Below are 26,690 nucleotides of genomic sequence, written 5' to 3'. Positions count from 1 at the left end.
TGAAGTCTTTCCATTGTTATAGCACTTCAGTCAAGAAAAGCCTGTGAATTTGTTTTTAAGATGACCTTAAACCAGAAAAAATAATGTTTTGCTTGATTAGGGCCCAGGTGTCCGATGCAGAGCTCACGTATATTATTTGAAACATTTCGACCGAGACCTTAGAAACTATGGACAAAACCCTGAAATCCACAGGATATTATTGAGTCTAAGTTTTCTTTCTTAGGCGCAGTAGCATGCTGCACTCAGAGGTGTTTGATAAGAGGGTGGTATACAGTAAAAAGAAAACCAGTAAGCTTCTCTGAATAAATGATCCGGTCAATATGTAAGCAAGAACTGATGGCATTCATGTAGGCTGGCTATCACGTTTAGAAAATTTTAGTGCTTAGTCCAGAACATTTAGTCAAAGTACTAGGGATATGTAATATTGTAAGGAGAACCTTAATAAAAAAAATAAAAAAATAAAATAGAGACTATAGAATCTTTTTCCTGTATAGTAGCAGGGGATTGTGTGATTTTGGTATTGATAAAATATTAGCCAATAATACATTCCGGCCAGATATATAACATTCCAGATATGCCCTTCCAAAATGAAGGACACTGCGGTATGTACCGTGATCATTCTAATTAAAGATTCCTCTAAACCACTGCTAAATTGTTTTCTCATCAATTCTGTGTTCTTTATTTTCTATCTCTTGTAGAATCATTAAGCAATCATAGACATATTTTTGACCAGAAATAATATTTTGCTACATTTCTACTGCTTCTCTGAAAATATTTCCTATCACCAAAAAACACTAGTCAAAATTGAACTAGGTGGAATAAAATTGATTGAAATGAAACAAAATTGAACCATTTGGAATCCAAACTGGAACAAGAAGTACCATAGATTATTGGCATAACATTTATCATTCAGTAAAGCAGGAAATACATCAAAACCACAAAATCTAAAATATGAAAGCCATAATTATTATATTAAAAAATGTATTTTGTACAAGTTTTCTATTTGGGGGAAACAGAGTAAACTATCCACCCGCTACCACTGTGTTTTCGTGGTATGAGACTATATGGCCCGAAGCACTGAAATACTCATATACTCTGATTCCATTTGTGCTGTATTACAGAAAGAACTGTTTAAATGTAGTGGCTATTAAATCATCAATATCCATATAATCCAATTTAGATATAAAAGAGAGAAATTATTAGCATGACCATCACTTTCAGCACTGAACTCTCAATTCTCTATATCTTTTTACTTTAAACACCTACAAGACAAAAATATGACGTTCCTGACATTGTAGTGCAGTGGAAGGAAGGTCTAGAGAAGGCACGAGACATTCACAAGCCTTTTGTAGGCTTGAATAAGTACTATAAAAAGTAAATGCTGGACAATTCAATGTATGAACAATTTAAGAGAGATCTGTAACTTCCAAGCAATTTTCATATCCACAGTAGCCTCAGAAGGCTGAGTATAATTAATAAGGCCACCACCCAATAATTTCAAATTCTGACTGATTATTTAAGGCCCTCCGTGACCTTAAAAAATAAACACAATATCCTTGATATTTATGCCTGTAAATGAAAGTAAATACTTGAGAAATGAATAATTATATAATAGCATTTTTTTAAACAATGAAATGATAGAAAAAATTTCAGCCCTTGCTTTTTTAGTGGGAAGTACACTTCACTGACCAGTCATAACAGATGAACATCATGAACACAAAGAAATTATTTCAAAATTCAGACCCAGAACCTAATCGTTTTACTATTAAAAAAAAATGCACCACCTAAAATGATAAAATAAAGTTAAACTTGCAACCCAAAAGTGGATCCTAAATATAGACTGCTGACCAACTCTTAATACCAGTGTAAAGAACAAATATTCTGGATGTTCTATATTTTTTAAATAAGAACACTATATTTAAATTCTCAGGTAATGATTCAGGAATGTAACTTGACAATCTAGTTCTGAAACTGTTGAAGAATTCATCTTGTAGCTGTCTTTTTAGCATTTACCTATGGCACACGAACACCCTCCATCCTGCACCCTCCCCCCAGCCCCTTACTCAATCTTGTTTGCTTCTTTGCTCTATATTAACCCGGCATTAATTTTCAGTACAATCTGTTCTTTTTTTTTTTTTTTTTTTTTTTTCTTTTTTCTGCATATGAAATGGAATGTACATTGGGGCTGCAAGGCAGATCACAAGAAAAAAAATGAAATAAGAAATTTTAGAGATATGCTTACAAATGATATTCTAACACTCAGCCATGGTAAGATCCAACCATAAAATACAGCACCTGAGCTATCTTGATGATGGTATGTACAGTATTTCAGTTTGGATAATAGTGTGCTATTTTGGGAACTCATGTTCCGGAAAGAGGAATAGGCACGAATCGTCTAGCTATCATATGAAAGCAGATTAGAAAACTGCAGCTTTAGTTTACCAAATGAGATCCAATACTGTAGCCTATATGAACAGAAGGGGATAAACATCAGGGAGTAGATAAAACTGAACTACAACCCCGTCTCGGCACAAAAATAAATAAACTGAGTGCAAATGCAGGAAATTGAAGAAGTTAAAGTCACCAAGCATTAAGGAGTGAAGAGACAGAAAAACCTTTCAGTCAGAATAATGAGAGCGAAACCAATCTTTACTACTTTCAAGACAGAGTTCAATATGTTTCAAAGGGATTATATGATGTGCTATCTGTAAAACATCCTTTTAAATCCTGTGTCTCCTAATCATAGAAGTCAATTACAATTTCTTAAAAACTGAAATGTCGTATTTCTTTTCAACACCACAAGTTCCGCTCTCAAAAAGCCTTAGTGAAAAATTCACAATAAGAGTATTTAAGTACTCATGACCTGAAATGAAACAATTCTATCATTAGGTTTTGTTCATGTTATATATAATGCATAAATGTTGTTTAATATCATGCCATTGTGCAGCAAAAAGGAACACACCTCCCCTCCCCAAACACACCTAAAAGAATGTAATTACCTCTTAACCTATATTAACATAATCACCTAATCATACTGTTGACTGTTTCATTTTACATTAACATTTGACTCTATGTATTTACTGAATGTTAATGAACACATTAGTCTTTACTTTTCCAAAGTAGTCCTACCTAGAAATAGTAGTACACATCTGAATATTTCACTTATTTTTTTCTAAGAGTTCCTTGTTGAATACAAGACTATTCACTTGCTTCTGAAAGCATTTTCAAACAAATCCTGTTAATTCGGAATATGGTTCACTAAGCAGCATGATCTCATTAATAAAACAAGTTGCTAATCTAGTAAATCAAAATCCTCAGCTGTTTTAACTGTTTACCTAATGGAAATTCTAATGATCTCTTCTGTCAGCCTCACAGAAGCCTAATGCTTTTCAAACAAGATGCAGCAAAATAAAGAAAGGACCAATGAAGAAAACGGGAACAATGTAGCTTCAGACTAAACATTCTTTCACAAATAAATGTTAACTAACATGGAGTCTGCATTCTTGAGGTTAGCTGCAATATTTTCACACTATGTGAATTTTCATTAGAAAGGTAGTTTTGTCTGTTGTACTAAACTAAATGAAATGTTTGAGAGAGAAATTTGTGAGTTCCAGGGATTTCCAACACAAGGGAAAAAAGAAGAAAGAAAAAGCTTGATAGACTGCAAAAAGAAAATCTTGGTAGAAATCCATTCTGCAAACATATGTTCAAAATGCTCTCATATATAGCATAAGAAAATAACAAATGGATAACAAATGAGAAGGAGGCTAGGTCAAGGGGAAATGTAAAACTGAAGTGGACTTGTTCTGTACTGAAATCTAAGCTTCAGCATAACTAGGCATTATCTCAGAGTCTTTCAGTGTGATGTCCAATTCAGTATGAACTTCTTTCTCAATGATGACAAGAAAATAGTGTTTCTAATCTGTTGGGACTGTAAAATGTGCTACACATGCAGCGCATTTATAACATCTATGATACATCTTACCTTGGTCTGGGCACTCTCAAAAACAACCTCTTCTCAGAGAGAAAATATTGTTTTAGAAAAAGGTTAGAAAAAAATGAGACAAACACTTGTTCCGTGGATCCATTTTTTTTCCCTAAGTTTTCATTTGAAGATGCTGAAGGATACCATAATAGTGCCAAGAAGGGTGATGGAGCAGAGGCAAAGCAAAGAAGAAAGGGTAAGCCTTTCTGACACTGTATTACTATTCATCAGATAGATACTCATGCCTTATTTTAGTATTTTATATGTTTTTCAAAGAAATGCTTAAAACTGTGGGACAGAGAAAGGGAGACAAAATTTCAGTGGAAATACAGCTGAGCTCTACCTTTTGCATACACAGCAAAGAGCATCTTTAATTCCTTGATGACACTCTCTTTTGTCAGCCAGATCTTAGACTTCTTCAGTGTTCGAAGTGTTGACAGGCATTTGCAGAAAAATATTTATCTGCTATTTTAACTACTTCAGCTTAATGAATTACTCAGCAGTTATATCTTTTTTTATACTTGTACTGCGTGATTTGGTTTCCTTTCCAGTTCACCAGTTTTACAGTCAAGAAATAGCAGCCAAAATCTTAAAAAGGTGACTTTATCTATTAAAATTCAAAAGACACGATTTATTTTTTTAACTGTAGGCCAAGAAGTGGACTAGTGTTGCATTCAAAACAAAACCATACCCTTAATGTTAGACAGACCTAACTTCTTTCAACCTGAAATCCAGTAATTCAATCCAGCAATTCAAATGTGCAAATGCCGATTAGTTTAACAGAATTTTTTTCTTATGCACAGGTAGTAATTTATAACACGAATCCAGAGTTTAGTCAAGCCATGTTATTCAGCTGAACCTATCAACTTGCAAAACATCAGTTTAGAATTAATTCTTCATACCCATTACCATTACAATCATACAAGAGGGAAATGAAATAAACTACCAAGAAACTAGAGTTATTATTTTCCTTATCATGCTCAAAGAGCTTGCAAGATGAAAAGCATTTAAATTGGAACTGGACACATAGGCACTAAGTGGCTATTCTGTCACACTGCATTTCACAAAAAGCATCCTCAAGGTTCTTTGATTAAAATATGAAACAGGGAAAATAAGCAATACTTGCAAGACATAGTTCATGAAATATCTCTTGTAGAGCTCAATGTCTGTTTTGTTGTAGAGCTCATTTCTTCCACAAGATTTTAAAATTAAGATACTCCTGCTAATCATGAGTATTAAATGGAAATTAATGAGCACTTTAAATAAGATGAAAAAATGTGTAACTATGGCAGTACCACAATATATCCTGTTATCCTATAATTTACTTCTTTTAAAAATGTATTTTAAAACAAACTGGTGAAAATTCTTAGTTAACAAAGACAACAGAAATAGATAACCAAAATTACTCCTGGCCACTCAGCACTAGAAATCCTCCTTAAACGAACTGCAGAACTATACAGAGTACCCAGATTTCTAATCTCTGCAGAAAAACAGGAAACGGGTTAATCAAATCATACCTGGAGAAATTGGTTGGTTTTCGCACGACCCACGTCTCCAGCCTCTATCTGTGCTCTTGACAGCTTCTCTTCAGTTTCAGTTAGCCAATGATTAAAGGTCTTCATGTCACTATGAAAAAGCCTCCACTTTTCCAAAGATTTGTCAAACCGTCTGCAAGTATAAAAGGATATGAAATAACTATCTATTGATACTTTATTTATTGACTACAGAGAGAAAAAAAAAGAAAAAGAATAACGTTGGATGCCTCAGGTTAAATTTGATGCGATGTTGATGGCAACATGTATTAACATTTCTAACAGTTATATCAATGGAAACACGGTAGTACTTCTGAACAGTGAAATTATCATTAAGCGTATGGGGCATAAATCAGTGTCTTATCAATTTCTTAACCTTTTTCAAGTTTCAAATTAATTCCATAGTCAAAACATGTTTTCAATTCACAGTTTTATTAACCCCCATTAACTCGCATCATAGGTATAACACCCACAAGCCCCAGTGTAACTGGGTACACCTCTCCATCAACATACTTGGATTGTAGCATGCAGAAAACACCAGTGTCGATAAAAGGCTAACACACCTTAGTAATTTGCTGTAGCTATCAACGCTGCAAACAGTCACTGTTGGCTAACGTACTGGCTGTGTGTTGTAACTATACAATGTTTTTTAGATCCCTTTTCAAACGGGAAAATAGCTTAAAAGATCTGTGATGCATCTGTCCTACCATATAAAGCAAAGGATGAAAAAATCTATAGACAGATTCTTAAATCCTTACTTCTCAACTTTAGTCCCATGATCCTACTATTATTAAAGGATTTTTTTTTCTAAATATGAATTGTAATATTATATGCAATACAGATGCAGAAGGTTATTTTTTTTAATGGAAATTGCTGTGGTGAGACTACCCCAAAGGATCCCAGGCATATACTACAATTCTGCTCCAGTTTCTGTTCCATTTTGTCTGCCTCTCCAATGGATACAAATGTCCATTTATCATTATTGCAAAGGAAATGCAACTCTCTTCGAAAGAATTTATACTTGTATTGTGTATAGGGACTTTTTATCAAACCCTTTTTTCTGTATATGTTTCACTTCAATTTAAGCATTTGATAAAGATAGTTATGCAAAAATAAAAATGCCTGAAATACGAAATACAAGGATGATTGAAGCAAAATTAAAATATTAAAAAATAGGGTTTTGTACAATAAGCAAGAATGAAAAATATTACTACCACATCTGCAAGTCCACAGTCCACTACACAAAAGACCGTGTAAGTAATTCTGGCACTTTAGGAAGATCTAATCTGCTTTTGTTCAGAGTGACTGATTGATCTTCTGGGTCAAGATTGGTTTGACTTAGCCACTGCCAAGTATTAAGTAAATGAAATGAAGACAGTATTTGTTGTTTTGTGGGGTTTAGTTGTTTTTGTTTTGTTTTCTTTTGTTGTTTTTTTTTTTTTCTTTTTTTAGGTGGCCTATGTCTTAACAAATTCAGTTATCCTGTGTTTTGGATTGGTGTTGAAATGTGATCACTAATCCGAGATTAGCTAGAATGTTTTGTTAGCAGATCATCATTAAACATGCTGCTGTTGTTTAGTTTAATAATCCTCCTTTATGGGATTATAATAGGTTTTAGGGTGTATTTAAGGATAAAAACAAAGATGCTCAATTATTTTTCTAGGAAGTAATCTGGTTCTGTATGGACAAACTATACAATTGTTTCAAAGTTAAAGAGTTTAATTCACCACATAAAACCACATTACTATCCTGGAATACAGACCATCTCTTCCATTGTACTGATGATTTTTGACTTTTCAGAAAAAAATATAAGTTCTTCTTCTCTTTTATGGGTTATATAGTCCCACCTTGGTTTTCACATTTTAAAATCTTTTATTACTATACAGTATGAATATCACTATATCCATTCATAACCATCTACAGACGGATATATGCTTTTCCCTATACCTCCTTTTCTGGTAGACAAAGATTTATTTTGCTGAATGCACCCATACAAAGATGCAGTTTTCTTGCTTCTAACATACTGCATATGGTAATCACTTTTGATGAGTAATACAAAAATAGAATTGGACCAGCAAGCAGTGAAACAGAGACTTTGTACTTATTCTGTTACGTTAATTATAAGACAGGGAAAATATAAGGCATAGAAAAAGCCCACAATTAGCAATCTAGGAGAATGATTTTATTTTTTAAAAAAGCATTTGATCACAGAAGGTAGTTGAGATAAAAGTATTTCTTTTACCGTTCTACTAGTTTGGTCATAAGATGCTGAAGGCAAAATAATAATTATTTAATTAAAACTTTTAAAAACACATTTTAAAAGAATAGAGGAGACTTTTCAGAGTCTAAATTCTGCATAGAATAGTAGTCCTCTAACTATCTGTGAATCAACTCTTTTTGTTCCTCAAGCAGAACTTGATTCATGGGCCCTGAGGTTAATAGCTGCTAAACACCAGAACCTTTATTTGATGTAAAAGAGAATAGTTACTGCTTAGTCCTAAGCAGTCCAAACATGCATTCCAAACCACTCTGATAAATTACATGTTCTGTAACTTTCTTTGGAAACGGACACAGCCAAACTATCAGAATAGATCGGGTAATGTTTATTATATTGATTTTAATATGGCTGTGCGTCTGATAAAGCCACAGCAAAGAAAGTGTCAGCTCAGCACTGATTGACCAAATATCAGTCATGTCATTGATGGTGATGACAGATAAAGATGGATAAAGATGCAACCTGGGACAAAATAAGACATCATAATATTGAGAATACAGAATCTTACTAGTTAAAGCTAAAAAATACTTAAGAAAAAAAAGGCTGAAAGATGAAAAAGTAATTTACGGAAGGACTTCTCTAAGCCTTTATGGGATGACAGCTTCCCACAGAAGCTGACATAAGTCTCTTTGCTCCCTGTAAATTCAAGCTGTAGTATGTTTTTAGTATACTGTGAAGCTGTTATTGAAATAGCATTCTCACAGATTTTATTTTGGAACCTAGTATCGACCACTTAATAAATTGTTAGAAAAGACCAAATACAAAATAATCACAGCACAAAACCTGTGTCTATGTAAGAATGCAAAATAGATACACAGATTTATAGTAATTTCTACACTGTGGCAGTTGGTGGAATATCACTGTTGAGGCATCAAGATGAGTACTACAAAGCATCTTTCAAGAATAAGCGCAGCTCGTGCACTCAAAATATTTTTGTTGAATACGTCAGGGAAAAGTATCATTTGAAAACACATTTTACAAAGAAAAGTGTTATGGTAGTCAAACATCTCCTATGCTGCTGTAACATTTTACATTACTGTAACTTTCTTCTGTGTTCTCTCCCCTTTGTATAGCATAACCCTCTTGAGATAGCGAGGTATTTGTTTCCACCTTTGCACTATCAATTGTCCCCTTTGCATTTTTCTCTCTTTATCAAGCAATGCCAACTGGAGACATCACAGTTTTCAAATCACTGGCTTGAACGTAGTCTACTTTGCCTTGTTGTTAGGAAACCTGACCACAATCATAGCTGAAATCTTATATATGTTTAAATTATGTTCAGAGAAATACATTTAGATTCCTAGTTAATGTTTATGACCACTCTGCTTAGCTATAGATGAACACAGGAGTAGTTCAAGATCTGTCACGTGTGTTGCATTTCTTAGCAAAATTGTAAGCGAACAGACTATTGATCTGGTTAAAAATTCTAGTCATTCACCTAACTTATTTATTAAAATTATTGCAATAATTTATAGGGCTTATCATAATTTATTTTTCAAAATGAGTGAAACCATAACTGAAAGGCACATTATGATCTATTTTAACTACCTTAGTCTGAATTACAAGGAAAATTCTTACTTTACATTTTAAAAAATCACCTAGAAAATAAGTTAAAATCCATTTCTTTCAGTCCAGTATGCTTTCTCATTTTGGATACTATATTAAAACAGCTTTCCTCCTGTTTCTCACAAAATGAAATGGCTCTTCTCAGCATGAGGAAGTTTATTAGCAGCTTAAATGCAAAAATTCAGTAGGGGTTGATATTAGTGTCACTGAATTTGCATTCCAACACTTGCAAATTGAATCTCCTATCACTCTCCATTCTTCCTCCCTTTGCTTTGGCTAACAAGAGTTGTGGAGAGAGGAAAAAAGTTGCAGTGAGAAGATATGTTTATTTAAAACTTACAAGTTTAAATACTAGTGCTTATTGCTCATGTCTTAAAACAAGATATTGTTATTGTTACTATAATAAGTATAAACCAATATTGAGCACCAGTAAAAATCAGAGGAAATTTATGGACAGGCAAATCCACTAAAATTCAATGCTCTTTCAGATTAACTGTTGCAATACTGTTAAAATGATAAGCAGTTGTTGCTGCAGTAGCAGGTGCAGGTCCATTTGAAATGGGGGGTGAAAGGGCTCACACTCTGTGCTATGGGACTCCCCTCCTGGGTATAGCTAAGTGAGAGCTTCCCCTGCTAAATCTGTGTATTAAATCCTTTTACACACAGTACTACTTTAAATAGCTTTTTAGTCTTGGCACGGCAGAATGTAGATGGTAAAAATTCATAAGTAAATTCATAAAAGAGCAATACTCTGGGGACTATGAAAACTCAGAAAGACTATGGCTGCCTCAGGAATCCCCAAGCACACTATTTGGAGATTAGGAAAGTGTCATTACAGGTCTTGAGATTTGTATGCTCTTACCTAGGGATCCACCCTCGTTTGCTGTCAGAGACCAGTCATTGAACTAAAAGAACCCGGTGTTCCCATTCAACTGCGTCTTCACCTATTTAAGCCCTTTCTCTTTAACGGGAGTAAGTGAAAATGGTGTGGATACTAGGTGACTGTCTGATATTTGGGCAGTATTTCTTCTTTGCTGTGTCCTCCTTTCCTGTTTTTCTTTTCCTATGCTCCATAGAGGATGCAAGCAGGCGCCCTGAAGCCAAGGGTTAGATTCTGTACGGACCCCAGACTAGAATGTATGACTCGTATACATTGCAAAGGGCGTAAGCATTGTACATCAGCTCTGACACTTAGTATGGTAGCCTTATTCCTCTTACTTGAATATGTTAGAGTTGACAAGTGAAAAACAACAGGTACACCAGCCTAATTTTTTTCTATATGCACTGGCACTCCAGCAGGGAAAACGTTAAGCAATGGCTTGAGGGATCAATTTCCCTTTTTCTCATTAGCACATAATGGATTTATTTTACTTCTGGAAAGCAAGAAAGCAAAAAAGCAACCAAAGACAGCTGCTGAGGTAATATGCAGCACAATTTACATTACGCCAGTAAAATATGGGTGCTTTCTTTCCTTCAAAGATTAGCACTCTACTAAGCCTTTGGACTTGACTTGCTAGAAGCAACATTTAATATTCCTTGGTAGTACTGTGCATGATATTGCACGAAGATTTACAGATGCCCATTCGGATGTGCTGTCAGTGGAACTCTATACAATGGGATTGAGCTTGATGTTCCATGTCCCAAGGCCGCCATTTTTAAGAAGCCATGCAAAGGCGGAGGGAAAGATCTTTGAGTAAGGAAAGTCACAAACATGAGACGGCGTGCAAAAGGTTATTGGTCTGTTGTTGTAAACCAAATCTTAATTCTGCACCTGTGTTTCAATTAATTCCTTGCTATTTTGATACCATTCCTTGATAAATTATAAAACCCAATTCTATGGTACATTCCACTTTAGCAAAACTTCACAGCCAGTTGGCCCACATGAGAAAGAACACTATTAGTTATAAACTTTCCTAAAAGTCATGATTTATATCATATAAATTATTATTTTTAGAGATGTACACTCTTATCATATCGAAAAACATTCAGTGAACTTGATTTCTACACTGTTGCTAAACAATGTGCTGTAGGATTATGCTAATATTAACCTACAAATTATGCGATTTTGTCAGCTTGATTCAGCACAATTAGCACCTTGTAAAAATACACAAAACATCAAAGTAGTATAAATAATTACGTATTAGTATGTGAGAGCATTAACTTTAATACTTAAGGCCATTCTTACAGATAATAAAACAAGAAAACTTGTTTTTGTCAAGCAACTTCTACAATTAAATTGCTTAAAGAAACAGCTAACCCATTTTCAGAGGTTTTGATGTTTTCATTTTATTTCACGGAATTCATGTCTTCTGAGTGCTTAATTTACATTTAATTTCATGATCTCATTTTAGACACTGCTGCATCTAGATCTTGCTCCCAGGTTTTGCTGTAGGTCCCTTCTGGGACAAGACTCAGCTGTACATATTCTGCACCCTGCCTTTCACCCACAAAATAGCAAGTGATGAGAAATAAAAAATAAACTGCAACAAAAATAACCATAACTATGCCATCCATCACCCCAAAATGTAATTTCTCTCCTCTTCCCAGAAAGTAGGTTCTGCAGCATCCCATATGAATTGAAACCATTTTACATTACAATTACATTATAAACATTTTTATATCTTGAATTGTATTGATTGTTCTTGCCCCGGTAGTCTGCAACTCAATTTCTGATCATAGTTACTGATATCATACCATTCAGTGTCAGTTACTGTACCAAAGGCAATGACAATTAAATTGGCTATGAAAAAGCAAGATCATGTCAGTCATTGTTGGTTTTAGACATGCAAATTCATTTTTGTGAAGCATGAGAGACCAATAAACTTAATGACCATTTACAATTAATAATTCTACAAAAACTCCATTGGGTTCTAATGGAGGCCACATGTCAATAGTGTAAAAAGAAACACTCTGTATAATTTATAAAACATACATTCTTCTTCCACACTAAATAAAGTTATTTACTATGCATAGGAATTTGAACTTCAAAATTCCACCTTTTTTTTTTTTCCAAAAAAGTTTTCCTTCATCAGAACAGACAGTAAATGATGTATTTTAGAGAACTTTGCCTAGACACCTGGATTAAATCAGGTAACAACTTTTCCCTAGAGAAAATAAAATAGTACTTGATTAATTGTGACCTAGGTGAGAGTAGCATATTGCGACTCCCTTATATAAAATAAATTATTAATACAATCTGTAATAAAACTACAAATTTCATAGCTTGCCGGAGCGAAACTATCAAAAATTGCCATGATAAGAAATCCCCAAACCAAACATTTTAGATAAAAAGAACAGTGGCTCAATTTTACAGAAATCCAAACTAGTATTTCTGTAAGGGTGTAAAGAGTATGCATGCATTTCATCCTCACGATGGGTGACACTTGTAGCCAGGGTGCTCCAACCATGTTATTATTACCCACCCTAAGGTAGCATCCATCTGATGAAATGAAATACGGGCGAAAAATCGCATTCACTTCTGACTAACTGCCAGGGCCCCCCTCCAGGCTCTCCAGACTCTTTCCCCCACACCAGGGAGCCTGGCTTGCTTAAGGCCAGCTCTGGTGTTGCACAGCAGCTTGACCTGTCATCGAGCTCTGGTGAGCCCAGCTACACGGTGAGGAACCTCATCTGGGGTTTCTGCTCAGGGCTTCAGAGCCATATTTAAGCTCAGGCCCTGACCTGGGCTACTCTGTAGGTATGACGACAGCACATCTTGCTCACTGCACCCAGCCTGGCTCTGCTCCCCACCTCCGGGCATGGTGGGACCACTAGGAGAGGTCCCTGCCTGCAGTCCCCTACCCCAGCCTCACCGTACTCTGACACTCTCAAACATTCCATGTCCTGGCAAGGGGTGTTAGTCTGCCTAGCCTGCCCAGCTGCACCCCTGTCCCACAGACCACATGCCCATTAACTGCCTGAGTGTGTTTGACAGGTTCCCGGAGAGAGCATCTTCCAGCTTGGTTTCATGTGAAATGAGGCCAGTTTGTGCACTTTTCAGTGTGAGACAGAGCACAGCAAGCAGGAGATCCTGAACCAGATTAAAATACCCATGGACATGTTCTAAGTCAATACCGTGAAACCCAGCAGCACCTTCTGGCTCCCAGGTTTTGCTGCTGAGCACATGGTGTATTCCAACACGGTGCATCTGCCCGGCAGGTGACAAGTGTGGTGCCTGCTCTACTGCACTTCCAAGTGCCTTCTTTCCAGTTTGGGGGTGGGTGTGATGAGATAGATGCATAACTTTTAACTTAGAGTACTCTCATAAAAATTGAATGTGTTTGAAATTGTAAGACTAAATTAATAAAAAAAACAACCTATAGTTTCTACATCCTGGACACAGAAACAGGCACAAGACCCGGAATTACAGAGAACCGACAAATCATATCCCATTGGGGGAAACTAGCTCTCACAAATTCCCCAAATTACTGTCGTAATTCATAACTAAAAAAATAATGTTAGTGAATTCATGGCCCAGAGCATGTTGTGTAATGGAATATTGGAGGTATATATTACAGGATGTCCCCTCAGCACTTCCCTGTAATTACTACAAAGTGCTTAAATACTAAGATTTCCAGTGACAGAATTCTTAGTTCAACCTGTAAGAACATGTGATTTATCCTCCAAAATTGTCCCGTTCAATTCTCAATATCCACTGCCTACCTCAAAATCCCCCTATAATGGTGGCTTTAGAGCAGGAGGAGTAACAGAAAACTGATGATACCAGTTAATGCTGGCTACTGACTCCCTGATTCTGTAAGATGTTATTTATCCCATTTAAGGTGGAGCAGATTTGTACAGAAATATGTATACTGGCATAAGAAAATCAGGCTTCCTCGTTTCACTGAAAATCATAGTAATAACAGAGTACTTGGCATTATCTTCTTAAAATACTGACGCCTGTATTAATGCTAGGTATTTTTTACCTTTTAGAGTTTTTCAGTCAGTTAAAAACCTTTTTGATGAGTGAGTGCTTTTTTTTATATTTTGAACAAAATTTCATTTAAAACAGCTTTTCCCTTTCATTTGGAGAATTCGAGATGAGGAACTGAAGTCGAAGTAACAGTTACTAGGTCTTGTTGTGAGAGTAGCATATAGTAAACAGTTCTGTTTTTTTGAAACTAAAATGTTGATGAATCTTACAGAAATTATAGGAATGGGAAAAGCAGAAAAAAAATGTGTTAATACAAGAGAGTATGCATCATACTGCTAACCAGGAGAAAATATTTCTGAGTCATAAACAGCCTGTTTGGATAAAATAATTTACAGTATCTTTTCCATGTTTAAGAAAAATATCTTAAATAATTCTGATACCAGTTAGTACAACAGAAAAACAAACAGAAACCCCTACTATACACAGAAAACGTTTTTCAGTAGCACTAAAGCTTGATAAGTATTTTTAGACTGGTGGCATTTCAAAACTTGCTTTTTACCTTTGACTACTGTGAATGTTCATCTACAGTAGTTAAAAAAAGTACTCGCACTATTTTGGCTAAATAGGAAAATACAGTACACTGTGGAAAAGTAGCTGAACAGTTAAGGTTACCACAACAATGGCAATTATTACCATCTAGAAGTTCAAAAAATTAAATGGGGTGTCTATGAGGGATTTTATATATATGTATAAATACAAATATATATTCTCTATAAATATGCAGATTCTGATTCTATGTATTTAAAAAAGTAAATCTTCAGAGTATTATGCATATTAGTCTCGTGACTGATGAAAGACCTTAGACACTGTCAACTGTAACTTATCAAGCTAGAAGTTCTTACTTCATGAATAAATAGCAAAAGCCATTTTGGTTAACACATACGATTGTACTACTGGTAATATGGAGAATTTAAATGTGCAGCTGCCTAAAAGGGTCAATGTCAGGAAGTTATTCTAAATAATGTGAATTAGAGAACAGACTGCTCAGCCACTTGATAACTCAGAGAAAAATAGAAGAATAATTGCTTTCATGGTCTCTGTAAAATTACGAAGTTAGAGAACCAAGACCCAAGCAAAGCGGGTACACGTTATTACAAGCCTAATGAACATTTGCCTTGTCATTTATCTTCAAGTTAGTGGAATGTATTGCTAGAAAAATAAGACTTTCTAATGACAAAACCCATGTATTCTTTGGTGACCTGGAAATACATTTGCTTATCATAATCTCATTTCCTCTTTATGTTGTTGGTTCGGGGCATGTTCACACCGATACATTTTCTGGATTACACAGTTGTGTAACTCAAAGTAACACATTTTAATTTCTATAATGATTGAAAAGCAAAACTCCTTCCCCTCAGTTTTTCCATGATAGACTGTATGCATCTGTTTGGAAAGCGGAGTCTTAATGTATGTGGTACATGCAACGCAGTAGAGAGTCTCAAATATATTTTCAGAGCAGCCTGACAGCTCTTCTGAGTGGCCATTTACCAGGTTTTCACACTCCGGCAACTGGGGCAGCCGGGATATCCAGGAATCCCTGATGAATGGCTACAGTATCTACATGGACAAAATTTACTGCATATTACCCCCAGTCTAGTCTGTTCTCATGAGACCCCACATGGAGTACTGTGTCCAGCTCTGGGGCCCCCAACCTAAGAAGGGCACAGAACTGTTGGAGCGAGTCCAGAAGAGGGCCATGAAGATAATTGGAGGGCTGGAGCACCTCTCCTATGAAGTCAGGCTGAGAGTTGGGGCTGTTCAACTCAATTTATAGCAGCCTTCCAGTACCTAAAGGGGGCCTACAGGAAAAATGGGGAGGGACTCTTTATCAGGGACTGTAGTGATAGGATGAGGTGTAAGAGTTTTAAACTGAAAGAGGGTAGATTTGGATTAGATATTACAAAGAAATTCTTTACTGTGAGGGTGGTGAGACACTGGAACAGGTTCCCCAGAGAAGTTGTGGATGCACCCTTCCTGGAAGCGTTCAAGGCCAGGTTGGACAGAGCTATGAGCAATGTGGTCTAGTGGGAGGTGTCCCTGCCCATGCTACAGGGGTTGGAACTACATGATCTTTAATGTGTCTTCCAACTCTAACCATTCAATGATTCTATGATACGGACAGCATATGTTGCAGTGGCACCTTGACTCTAGGTTTCAGATCTTCTAAGTGAAAAACAGGTGTGTAGACACACAGGAGTAAAATTGAGAGGTAAGAAGTAGTTACCCTTATTAGCTCAGCCAACCTGACTATACCAATTGTAAGATTATAATCTGTCAGTTTATAATTTATTAATTTTGTTAAATTATGATTTAGGAAATAAATTAATTCAAACTTAGTTCCACCCCCACCCTTTCCTTCCCACTTGTCTGCTGCAAAAAAGAACAGGAGAATCATCAGACTGTTGAAAAGTGGGACATGAAGTAGGGGTATATGGACAGAGGTGCAAGCAGCATTTTTCCCTGGAAACCCATACAACTAAGGGATTATGGTATCTGCAATCAGAAAAGGGTACTTAAAAAGAGGCATAAAATGCCGTGTTTGATATTAAATGATCGAGAAATAGGACTTACATTATCCAGCATTACATATATATACACTATATTTCCTTTTTAAATATACACATACATGTTTAAGTATAGTATCATATATACAAATTCATAGACACACACGTACATACTATACCATATATACTATATTTCTAGCTTCCATCCATCAGATTAGAAAGCTTTGCAGCAAGAAGGGATAAGTGACAGATAACTTTGATGAGGAAAATAAAGTTGCTGAGACTTTTTCAGATCACAAACTTGCAAAAACTTTTAACTCACAACCTGCAGGAAAAGATTACCTCTACAGCAACTGGGATTGAGATTCATCTGATCAAATGGACCTCAATGTATCTCAGAAAGCCATCTGGTCATTTTAATTTGCCTTTATAGTCAACATAGACAACAGGTAATAGAAATATCTAAAATCTGATATAGACAGTATAGATATAGTGCTATGTACATGTCTACTGAAACTGCAGGGGGATCCGTATTCACTGGTTCCCTTGATACTGAAAACATTTTCTATCTTAGCAACACCTAAAACAAACTCGCACATTTCTTCCTATTCTCTGAACATGGTATAGAAAGGGCAAAGTGAATTCTGTGCATCCAGTATTTTGTCTACCGCAACAGTTTTTTTGGTCAAAAGGAGTCCAAAGCCATATAAAAGCAGGGAGTTGTGAACTTTAACACGTTCAGCAGATACAAAAGGAATTTGATAAATATTGATAAGTAACTTGTTTCTCCTTCAACCGCTTGCCCATGTGTGTACAGTCACCTCGTGCATGACTTAAAGTAAGACCACTCTCAAAACTGGCAGCTCCAGACTGCTTTGGGGCATATAGTTTTCAACCTCCCACTTATGACAACATCATTCAGATCCTCTAGCACTCTTGATTAATAGTCTCCTAAGAAGTGACTCTGACACTGAATGTACTAATTTCAGAAATCAGCTGTCTTTAAGTACAGATGAAGGGACTCCAGTCACCATACTTGCTTGTAGAGAGCAATTTAGGTGTGTTGTAACATGCTGCCTTTGGAAGTTAAAAAGGAATGCATGACATAATCTGAAAATCCAATCTGCTGATGCGAAATTTAGACACCAAAGACTATTTGCCCAGACTAGCTGAGCACATTTCCAGGCAAGGAAAGAGGTGTCTGGATCTGGTTGGTTGGTGAAGACAAATGGGCAGCTAGAAGGCTCAACTTGTTATCATTGCATAGAAATAATGATGGATAGTGGAACTGGGTTTTATACACTTAGACCATGCTTGGGCTGTCTGAAGCCATACCAGGGTGCAGATAAGGGCGGAGTCAGCAATGAAAGTATATGCGTAGCAGTTAGGAAATTTTATAATGACTGGATGGAATAGCTTCCAGAAAACCACTATCAGTTGTGGAGGTAGCTCTCAGAAGCATGAAGTGTGGCTATCCAGTACAGTATCTGGTAAAGAATCCCATTCATATCATGCTTCTATCTGTTCATCGTTGATCTCAAGGAGTAAAATAGGTGTGAAGCTAGCTCAAATTATGCAAGCACATTATTCATTAAAAAAGTTGTTGCTGCAGTAATGCTAGAGGCCAGCTATGTACAATGTAAGATGGTCAGCTACTGCTGCAAAGGCCTTCATAAATCTTCCTGAGCAGTGGAAAGTCTGCATTGCACATGCTATTCTTCAGTCACCAGGGGAAAAAAAGCAGAATATCAGATAGTATGCAGTTATGCAAGTTATGCAGATTGAGAATGTAACAGGTAAGTTTAATGCAGTTTCTGTATTCAGTTATCTCCTACCTGAAACCACTTTTTTTTCTTCTTTTTTTTTTTTTTTTTTAGAACATAGAAGGTAAAGAGAAATATAGTCTTTTGGGAACACAGAAGTAAAGCAAGAATCAATAGAAGCTGAACAGTCATAGCCCGTTTATCAGAGAAAAGCTCATATATTGAGGCACTGATCTTTTATATAGTCCACGTGTCAGTCCCTCTGCACAGTGAGAATTAGTCACAAAAGAAAATATCTGAAATGGAAATTAAAAATAAGCTTAATTTGAAAAAGACTGGTTCAGTTTAACAATACTTATTCACTCACACTAAAGAAAGTAATTAGTAGAATATATGTGTATTTATATTAGCAGTGTTTAAATTAGTCATAACAATATTATAAGTTTGTTTACTGGTTCATTTAAAGTTTGCATTGAGATATTAGAACTCTGTTTAATAATATAATGAATATGTTCCACTTTCTTCTGCTTTGAGTACAATATTTTTTACGTTCTTGTACAACAACAAGAAATTATGATCCTAAAGAACTATAGCAAGATTGCAGGCTTAAGAAATTCCGAAGAGGAAAAGATGAGATTTCTAAGCAGTTACAATTAATTTCTAGTTATTAAGTGTCCCAGATGGAGATATTTTTAGTTAATAGTTGTTAATTGAACTGTCAGGTATATTAAAACAGACTTGATAAATATGTCCATGCTTTGCCGCTGCTACTGTGACCTAATCATTTAATAAAGCTTATTTCACTTCTTTGTAGATGAACTAACCAAAGTGGTGCATGAAGCTATACAGAATATTTGTAGTGCATATTTCACTAAGTGAACTTTTCATAACTCATATTTCGATGTTTTAGAGAGACCCATTTTGGTATGAAAACTCACAACTATAAATCTTTTTCATATTATATCATAGCAGAAAGCTTTGGGTGTTCCATTAGCATAAAGAGTTGGGCAGCATGATGGAGCTGCCCATCTTTTAAACATGCAAACATGGTCACGTTAGGTGACACATACTGAGTTTGGAGGTGTGTCTATAGCAATAAGAGTATTAGAGTCTTTATCGCCCCTCTGTGGCATACAAAATGATTAATCAGTCACTATGAGAGATTAAGCCCATGAACATTTTTGGAATGAAGTACATTTGGCCTATTTCTTTGTGCAGCTGCAGCCCCTGGGGGCTAGAGCTTTCTTTGTGTCACAAAAAAAATCCTGAGAACTCTTTTTAGGAAAATTGTCCAGGATCCACGACAAGAATTTTAAATGTTGTGGAATACAGGCTTATGTTGAATTTAATGTAAATCTTTTACTTTGCCCATAAAATCAAGATGTTTGGAATTTGGAAATAAATCTTCCAAGAAAGTTTGCACTTTTTCTCAAAACACAATAATTAGATAGCTTGGACTGTGGCAACAACATTCACTGTTCTGTTTCATTAAATTTACAGAAAAGAAAATCTAAGCAGGAAAAAATACTGAGGAAGGCTGTGAGCAACACATAGGGGAAGAAGTGGTAACGTTTCTGCTGGAATAATACAAATTTCTCTATTTCAATACTGATCCCTTTTGTTAGAAGGAAATCTGTCTTCTATGATTATTAATATTTAGCACAATGAACAGCTTTCACAGGAAGAAAATGAGCAATAAGGTAGAACTAAAAAGTGTGGGTTTACAACAGGGACTAAAGAGGCTTTAATTCCCTTGCCCTTATTAATTGTATTTCCCACATTACCTTGCGGCTGGCATCTCAGGGATTTCCAGCCTAGCAACACAATTTTTCTCCAGCTCTTCAGATCCGCTTGCCAGATACATGAGTTGGAGAGAAACGGCAGTCTAGCCAGCAGCCAGAAAGAAATGGCAGTGTCTCCCTGAAAGGCAACCTGACATCCCAATCCCATTCATGGTACGTGACCTACCAGTGGCTGCAAGAGAATCATTAGTGTTTCTAACACTGCTTGGACAAATAACCAATGATTTCAAAATGTCGTTACATTTTGCTTAGAGTTTGCTGAACTGCAGTTCTATGGTACAAGCTTACTTATCAGTAGAAAACAGCACTGAAACAGATTTTCACAAAAAGATCTTGAGATTCCCCCCACTTTGTCTGCAGCGCTAACGGAAGTCTTGAAAATCTCTTCTTGCTCGCCAGAGTAACCAGCTAACTGCAGTGGAAGCTCCTGCAATTGGTTCTGCACAGATACTTTATTCCCCGTCCTTCTGTAACTAGGAAACACAAAGCTATAGTCCCCTGAGGATAAAGTAGTGACAGCAAAATAGCTCTTTAAGCTACAGCAACTTCCCCTTTCAGGGAAGGGGGAGGGCTGTGCAGTTCCATTTACAAGTTGACAGTCAGCTTGACTTTTCCAAAAAGAAAGCCCTTAAAGTAGTTTAAAAAAGTCTCCCACTCTCCTGCCAATTCCTGGGGATCAATACAGCATTCTCCCATTCAACTAATCTCTCCTAAATCACTATTGGAAAAGACGCGCTAAGCTGTTTAACTAGGGAAGAACAGTTCTTTTTCATCAAGCTGTGGTAAGCTATATTTTTAGTTCTCTGGGCTCTGATTATTTCTGGTTCAGTCCCAGGTAAATCTAGTGATTGTCATAGGCACATTCCAGTATCAGCAAAGAACCATCCTGATCCTAATGAGGCTTCTGCAGTAAAGCATCTGTACAGAATGGACTGAAATTATTATGAAAGTGGTGCATAACCACAGAAGAAAGAACTAGCTGACTATGCACATCACGCTATGTAAACACAGACGAAAAATACTGCAGTCACCCCAAGATCTGCCTTATATTTCTTAGAGATATCTTACTTTCATTGTTCCTTTAACAAGAGAAGGTCAAATAAGTAGATTGAGATTTTAAGCAAACGGTGTTTAAAATTCAAAACCTATGGCTATACCTACTTAAAAAAGTAGAGCGGGTGTTTAGCTTGCTTGAAATTAGGCAGAAAGAAAAGGTGCTGCTCATTTGTAGACACACACATACAAAAGAAAGGGAGATGAAAGGTAGAAGGAATCCTACTGCTTTCTGTGCTAGCCAGGAAAAAGCTCAGTAAAACAAGCTGTAGAAGAATAAAACAATCCTTCTTATTTTTGGACATTACCCCCAGGGAAAAGCTTTGACATAGCAGCAAAGACAACTTACCTATGCTTTGCTTCCCTTACATGGCAAACATCTCAAGGCTCCACTTCAGGGGGTTTTACTAGATGAAATTACATCCTTGTATTACAAGGTTCTGTAATTAATTTATTCTACTTACTATAAATATGTCTCAGTAGAAAACTGGATGACAGAAGGAGCTGCATATTAGTAGAAATCACATACAACACACCATTTATATTAGTTACAATATCGAGAGTATTAAAATGAGAATCCCTAAAACCATATTTAATCCTAATTGTTAGATTCTTCATTGTCACAAGTAAAATCTTCTTGACACCTTCTATGTAACTTCAAATAATTTTTTGGTATATTTGTTTTCTAATAGCAGTTTAATTCAACAGCCATCTCCATATAATAGTTTAGCTGTGTATGTGCAATATACACATGTACACTTGTCTGTATATATATATATATATAAAGTCTTTATTTCAATTTTTCAGTCTTTGCCTGGTATATACTGATGATTTCAGTGCATAATTTACATTTCAAAACATACTTCAAGTTCAAAAATGCTGACTAGAGAAAACGTTGGAATTCAAGGATTATCACACCACTGTAGCCAAGATTTCTTGCGCTTTTTACCACTAAGTGGCAAAACCAGTGATGCAGTAAGAGCCCAGGACTAAAATTCAGACTCCTCATTCAGAATCTGTGTGTCACTCTTTTGACTGAAATGGTACTAAAACCTAACTGCAAAAGATTTGTGCAGATGGAGTGCAAGATTAAATCTGTTTACCACTGTCAAAGCTGAGGTGGCTGGGTGCTGGGTCCTGTCCAGGGTGGACATATGCTGCACAGTCTTCTACCTTGGCTAGTCACACAGAAACAGCCCATCTGCAATAGCTCCGCAATTCTTCAGGTGTTGGCTAGATCAGGGCATATGTAACTGGGTAACGGATGAAGATTTGGGAAAGCTGTAAAAATTAAACCAAACCTAGTAAAGCTTTCCAAATACACTTGGCTAGTGATGGTCTTCGTGGCTTTAATGCTTTAGGCTGTGGTCAGGCTTCATCCTTCTCTGTTAGTCACCAGGCTTAGAAAGAAGCAGCATGAACACTCACAGGGCCCCTCTTTCAAACACTCACAGAAAAAAAAAAAAAAAAAAAAAAAAAGATAAAATAAAGTTCCCAAGGTGACAGCTGAGCTGGAACCACCGAAAGCAGCAGAGTGCCAGGGCACTGCGGGTATCACGGTCTTACCAGCCCTGACCAGCCTCACTGGGACCCACACCCCTGCCCATGGGCCCAGGAGCACTATTCCAGCTCAGGCCTGGGCTTGAGCTACAGCATATGGACCTTGGACCTATGCTGTAGGTAGCTTGTCTGCTGGAAGGACCCTTTGCCTCCACTCCTGTTGTTGGCCTCATCTCCTGGATGAACTTTGGACCTATGTTGTAGACGTGTTTCCAGTCCGGTCTCTGGCCTTGTCTCCTTTGGCTCCTGACTAGGCCCCCAAGGTGGCCTTTGGCCCTGGTTCATTACTTTTTTGTGCTGGCTGGGAGTATCCACGGACCCTCTTACCTGCACCTGCCTCTGCCTACTCAGATCAGATGCTATGGGACAGTGTCCCAGTAAGGGCACTGCAGGTACAGGGGTCACCCTTGGCTCCTGGCTTGTCCTCTTTTGTGGAAGAGTCCTGCTCCCCCCGCTACCTGACACACAGCTCCTAACCTACACTAATACTGCATAAATACTGACCAACTGTGCAATGCAAAAAGTTTCATGAACATACCCTGGTTTAGCATGGCTGTTGCAATCAGGATTTTCTGGGAATATATTAAATGTGGTATGCTATGTGTACAAATATACTGTAAACCTACACCTATAAAGCTAGTTCAATCCCACAAAAGTAAGAACAAGTCTGCTATGACCATCTGCTGCTGTAGTTGTAAACTCCACTGATCATGACATAGTCCAGAGGAAAATGTGATGTCAGTCAACCCCATTGTTGCAAGTCTTTAAACCTAAAAGGATGTCATTAACAATATGTGGCACTAACAATTTCACGAATAAGAAACAAGAGGCCAATAGATTTCTATTGTAGAGGATGAAGAGGTCCTCAGTATCAAAGGTAAATTGAGATAGGCCACTCTGCTCCTTATCTTGGCTTCTGATTTCAGGAGTCTGAAAACTGTCAGTAGATCCTTGTTCTCATCTACCTAGTATTGGAGTATGAAGCTGCACTTTGTCCTTCTCTCCTTTAGCAAATGTAGGAATAGGCTAAGTAATCATCAGCTTTGAGGTCACATTTGGCTCACTAGATGATTAGATGAATTCGTATACCTAGTCTCCTTTACAAATATTGCTGTCAGCAGAAATAATACTGTTGGGCAGTTTTAGAAATACCAGATGTCTAAAATAGCTACACATTAATGACAGCGGTGCATTGTTTACTCACCCTTCTCATTACTTAAGACCAAAGCAGAGTGTAACAAAGCTATCCTGTTAGCTACTGCCGTTCCTTCTCTGTAAACAGGTAAGGAACCCGGGTTATCTTATCAGCTTGGCAGTCTCCAAAAGTGCTAAGCAAGCAACCTGCTGTCATTTAGCCTAACTGGCGAGGAACCCTGATTGCATACCAGGATTTACATAGGTGATAATAATGAAATAATAGTATCAAAAAAGTAAAAATAATAAAAGAGGAACAGAAGAACAGAATGAGCTGAGCTGCCTGGCTGTCTTGTGCAAGACAGTAGTGCTGTTTTGAAGTCACAAATAAAAGAGAGAGAAAATTTTATAGAGTTAAAACTGCTTTTTAAAAAAAAAAAAAAACAAAACAAACCAAAAAACTTCTGCTATATAATCCACTGTTCAATGTTTAGACAATTCAAAGTTAAGGTAGACAATAATCATTGCATGAACTTTAGTCAAAGTTGCAAGTTCACACAATACAAAAATCTTGGATAATGATAAGTCCTGGAAAGCTATCAAGTGTTCATAGATCTTTTTATTTTTTTCCAATATGATCTTCTCCTACTGTATTCATGGCCAAAACATATTCATGATTGCAGAAGCACGCCACCTGAGAAGTCAGCCATGTGGTAATCTTCACAAAAAATGTGCACCTCCCCTGTTTCCAGCAGAATCTTGGAGAGAGTGCAGAGGCTAAGCATAGCGTGCTCCCAGAGTGACCAGTTATGCTAGCACAAATGGCAAGCTGAATCAAGAATCCCATTCTCAGCTTCAGTGTCACCTGCCTCGCTTCCATTTAAGCATAGGGAGAGATCAGAGACAGTTCACTGAGGTGTCCCAAATGACTATAAATCTTGATATGTGATTTCTGCTCTGGCTTAGAATGTTATACAATGCTCAGATGAGGGCAAGAAAGTTCCGCATTACCGTTTCAACATTACTAGCAGCTACTTTCAATGTTATCTATTCCACTTTTCTATGTTATTATGCCAGTCTCTTCCTTGCTTTATCCACTTTGGAGGAGGATGACTAGACTAGAGAGTTAACAGTAACCAGTTACTGAAATAACCTGAGTTGGAGAAGAAAAAGGATATTGGTGACTGTGATTAGTTCCTACCTGTCTTTCATCAGACAAGAAACTATTTCTTTTTCAGATTCTTGTCTGCAGTGAATATCATGGACTTGTTTTCAAAACCTAAGCATCTGTAACTTCTGCTGATTTCTACTACAGCAGTAGAGGACAACTCTGAATAAAAGGCCTAATAAAAAGGGTAAATCCAGGTGAGAATTGACTTGGAGACTCAAGCTGACTGATATGTCTCTCTGTATAAATGTTTTCATATACGATTGTACACTATTGCTCTACAGACCATAAACTGAAATAAAAGCTTGTTGCAAAATGATTTCTGTCGCTTTCAGGAGCCATGAGTTCTAATTCTCTTTTCCTATGGGTTTTATAGCACTCTGACTTACAGTGCCATAAGAAAGAGAAGAATCAGAATTAGAAGCACAGAACGCAAGTGGTTACAGAGTCCTTGTATTTTCTTGTCATGGAACTATAGACCTCTTCCTCTTAGTCTAGTATAGACAACTGCCCTCCCATTTTTACAAAGGAAACAGACAAACCACCCAGGTATTGTTTACAAATTTAACTGCATTTCCAGAATAGATTGAAGAACTGATGCCAAAACAGCATCATGAACTGCTCCGTATGTGCCTTTGAGACTCCATACAAATGTTATTACAGTATGTGATTGCACTAGGGCAGAAGTGTACACAATGTACGTGCATTTCCTGAAAGTTTTATAGTTTTGAAAGGGCGATGCTCAAGAATTGCATCAATTTTCTTCTCCCTCATTTTTTGTTTGAAAGTTAAATAAAGAGCCAAAAAGGAGAAACGGGAAATGCCACATGCCATTCTTTGCATGTCAGTTACTCACTATTCTTTTAATTCAAAAATACTGACTTTTTTGTTTTGAATGAAAAATTTGAGTAAGGAACAAGACAGCATCAGAGGCTGGAAATGGTAACTATAGTAGTGCATTATACACATCATTAGTGGATTTATGGGATGGATAATAGAAACGAATTTGCTAATAAATTCATGTCTACACATGTTCCTATCTCAGTGGTATCCAAACACTTTTGCTCAAAGTACTTTTACATTTTTCCATTCTAGCTCCTTCTAACCTTATCTTTCTGGAAGTCCCTCATATCTGGTAGAACTTTGAAAACTCCTTTGCAATCAAGGGATCTCGATTGACCATTTACCAATTCATTGCTTGGCCTTTTAGCAACTCACTTGGGAGAAAAAATACAATATGGGTTGCCAGACTTCCAGAAAAGAAAGTAGAAAATGTCTCCATTCCCAGTCTACACTCCCCTCTAAAACTTCAGCCCCTGCCATTAACATTTTCCTCACCTTCAGTGAGGAAAGGGGAGGGTTTTGTGTCCCAGTCTCTTAATAGAAAAGCTTTTTAGGCAGGAAAACCTGGGAAG

General features: G+C 36.7%; 1 protein-coding gene across 2 annotated transcripts in view; it reads right to left on the bottom strand.

Annotated features, from left to right (window-relative positions):
• Positions 1–26,690, bottom strand: part of DMD (dystrophin) — a gene marked incomplete at both ends in the record, with an annotated part of 1,177,430 nt that overhangs the window by 622,899 nt on the left and 527,841 nt on the right. For both annotated transcript variants that reach the window (XM_082480534.1, XM_082480533.1), the window contains one exon: positions 5,503–5,653. In XM_082480534.1, coding sequence (XP_082336660.1) covers positions 5,503–5,653 — 151 coding nt within the window. The remainder of the gene's footprint in view (positions 1–5,502; positions 5,654–26,690) is intronic.

Source organism: Vanellus vanellus (assembly GCF_965231255.1).
Source record: "Vanellus vanellus genome assembly, chromosome: 1".
NCBI lineage: Eukaryota > Metazoa > Chordata > Aves > Charadriiformes > Charadriidae > Vanellus > Vanellus vanellus.
The sequence above is the reverse complement of the archived record's forward strand: the minus strand, read 5'-3'. Positions and strand labels throughout refer to the sequence as shown.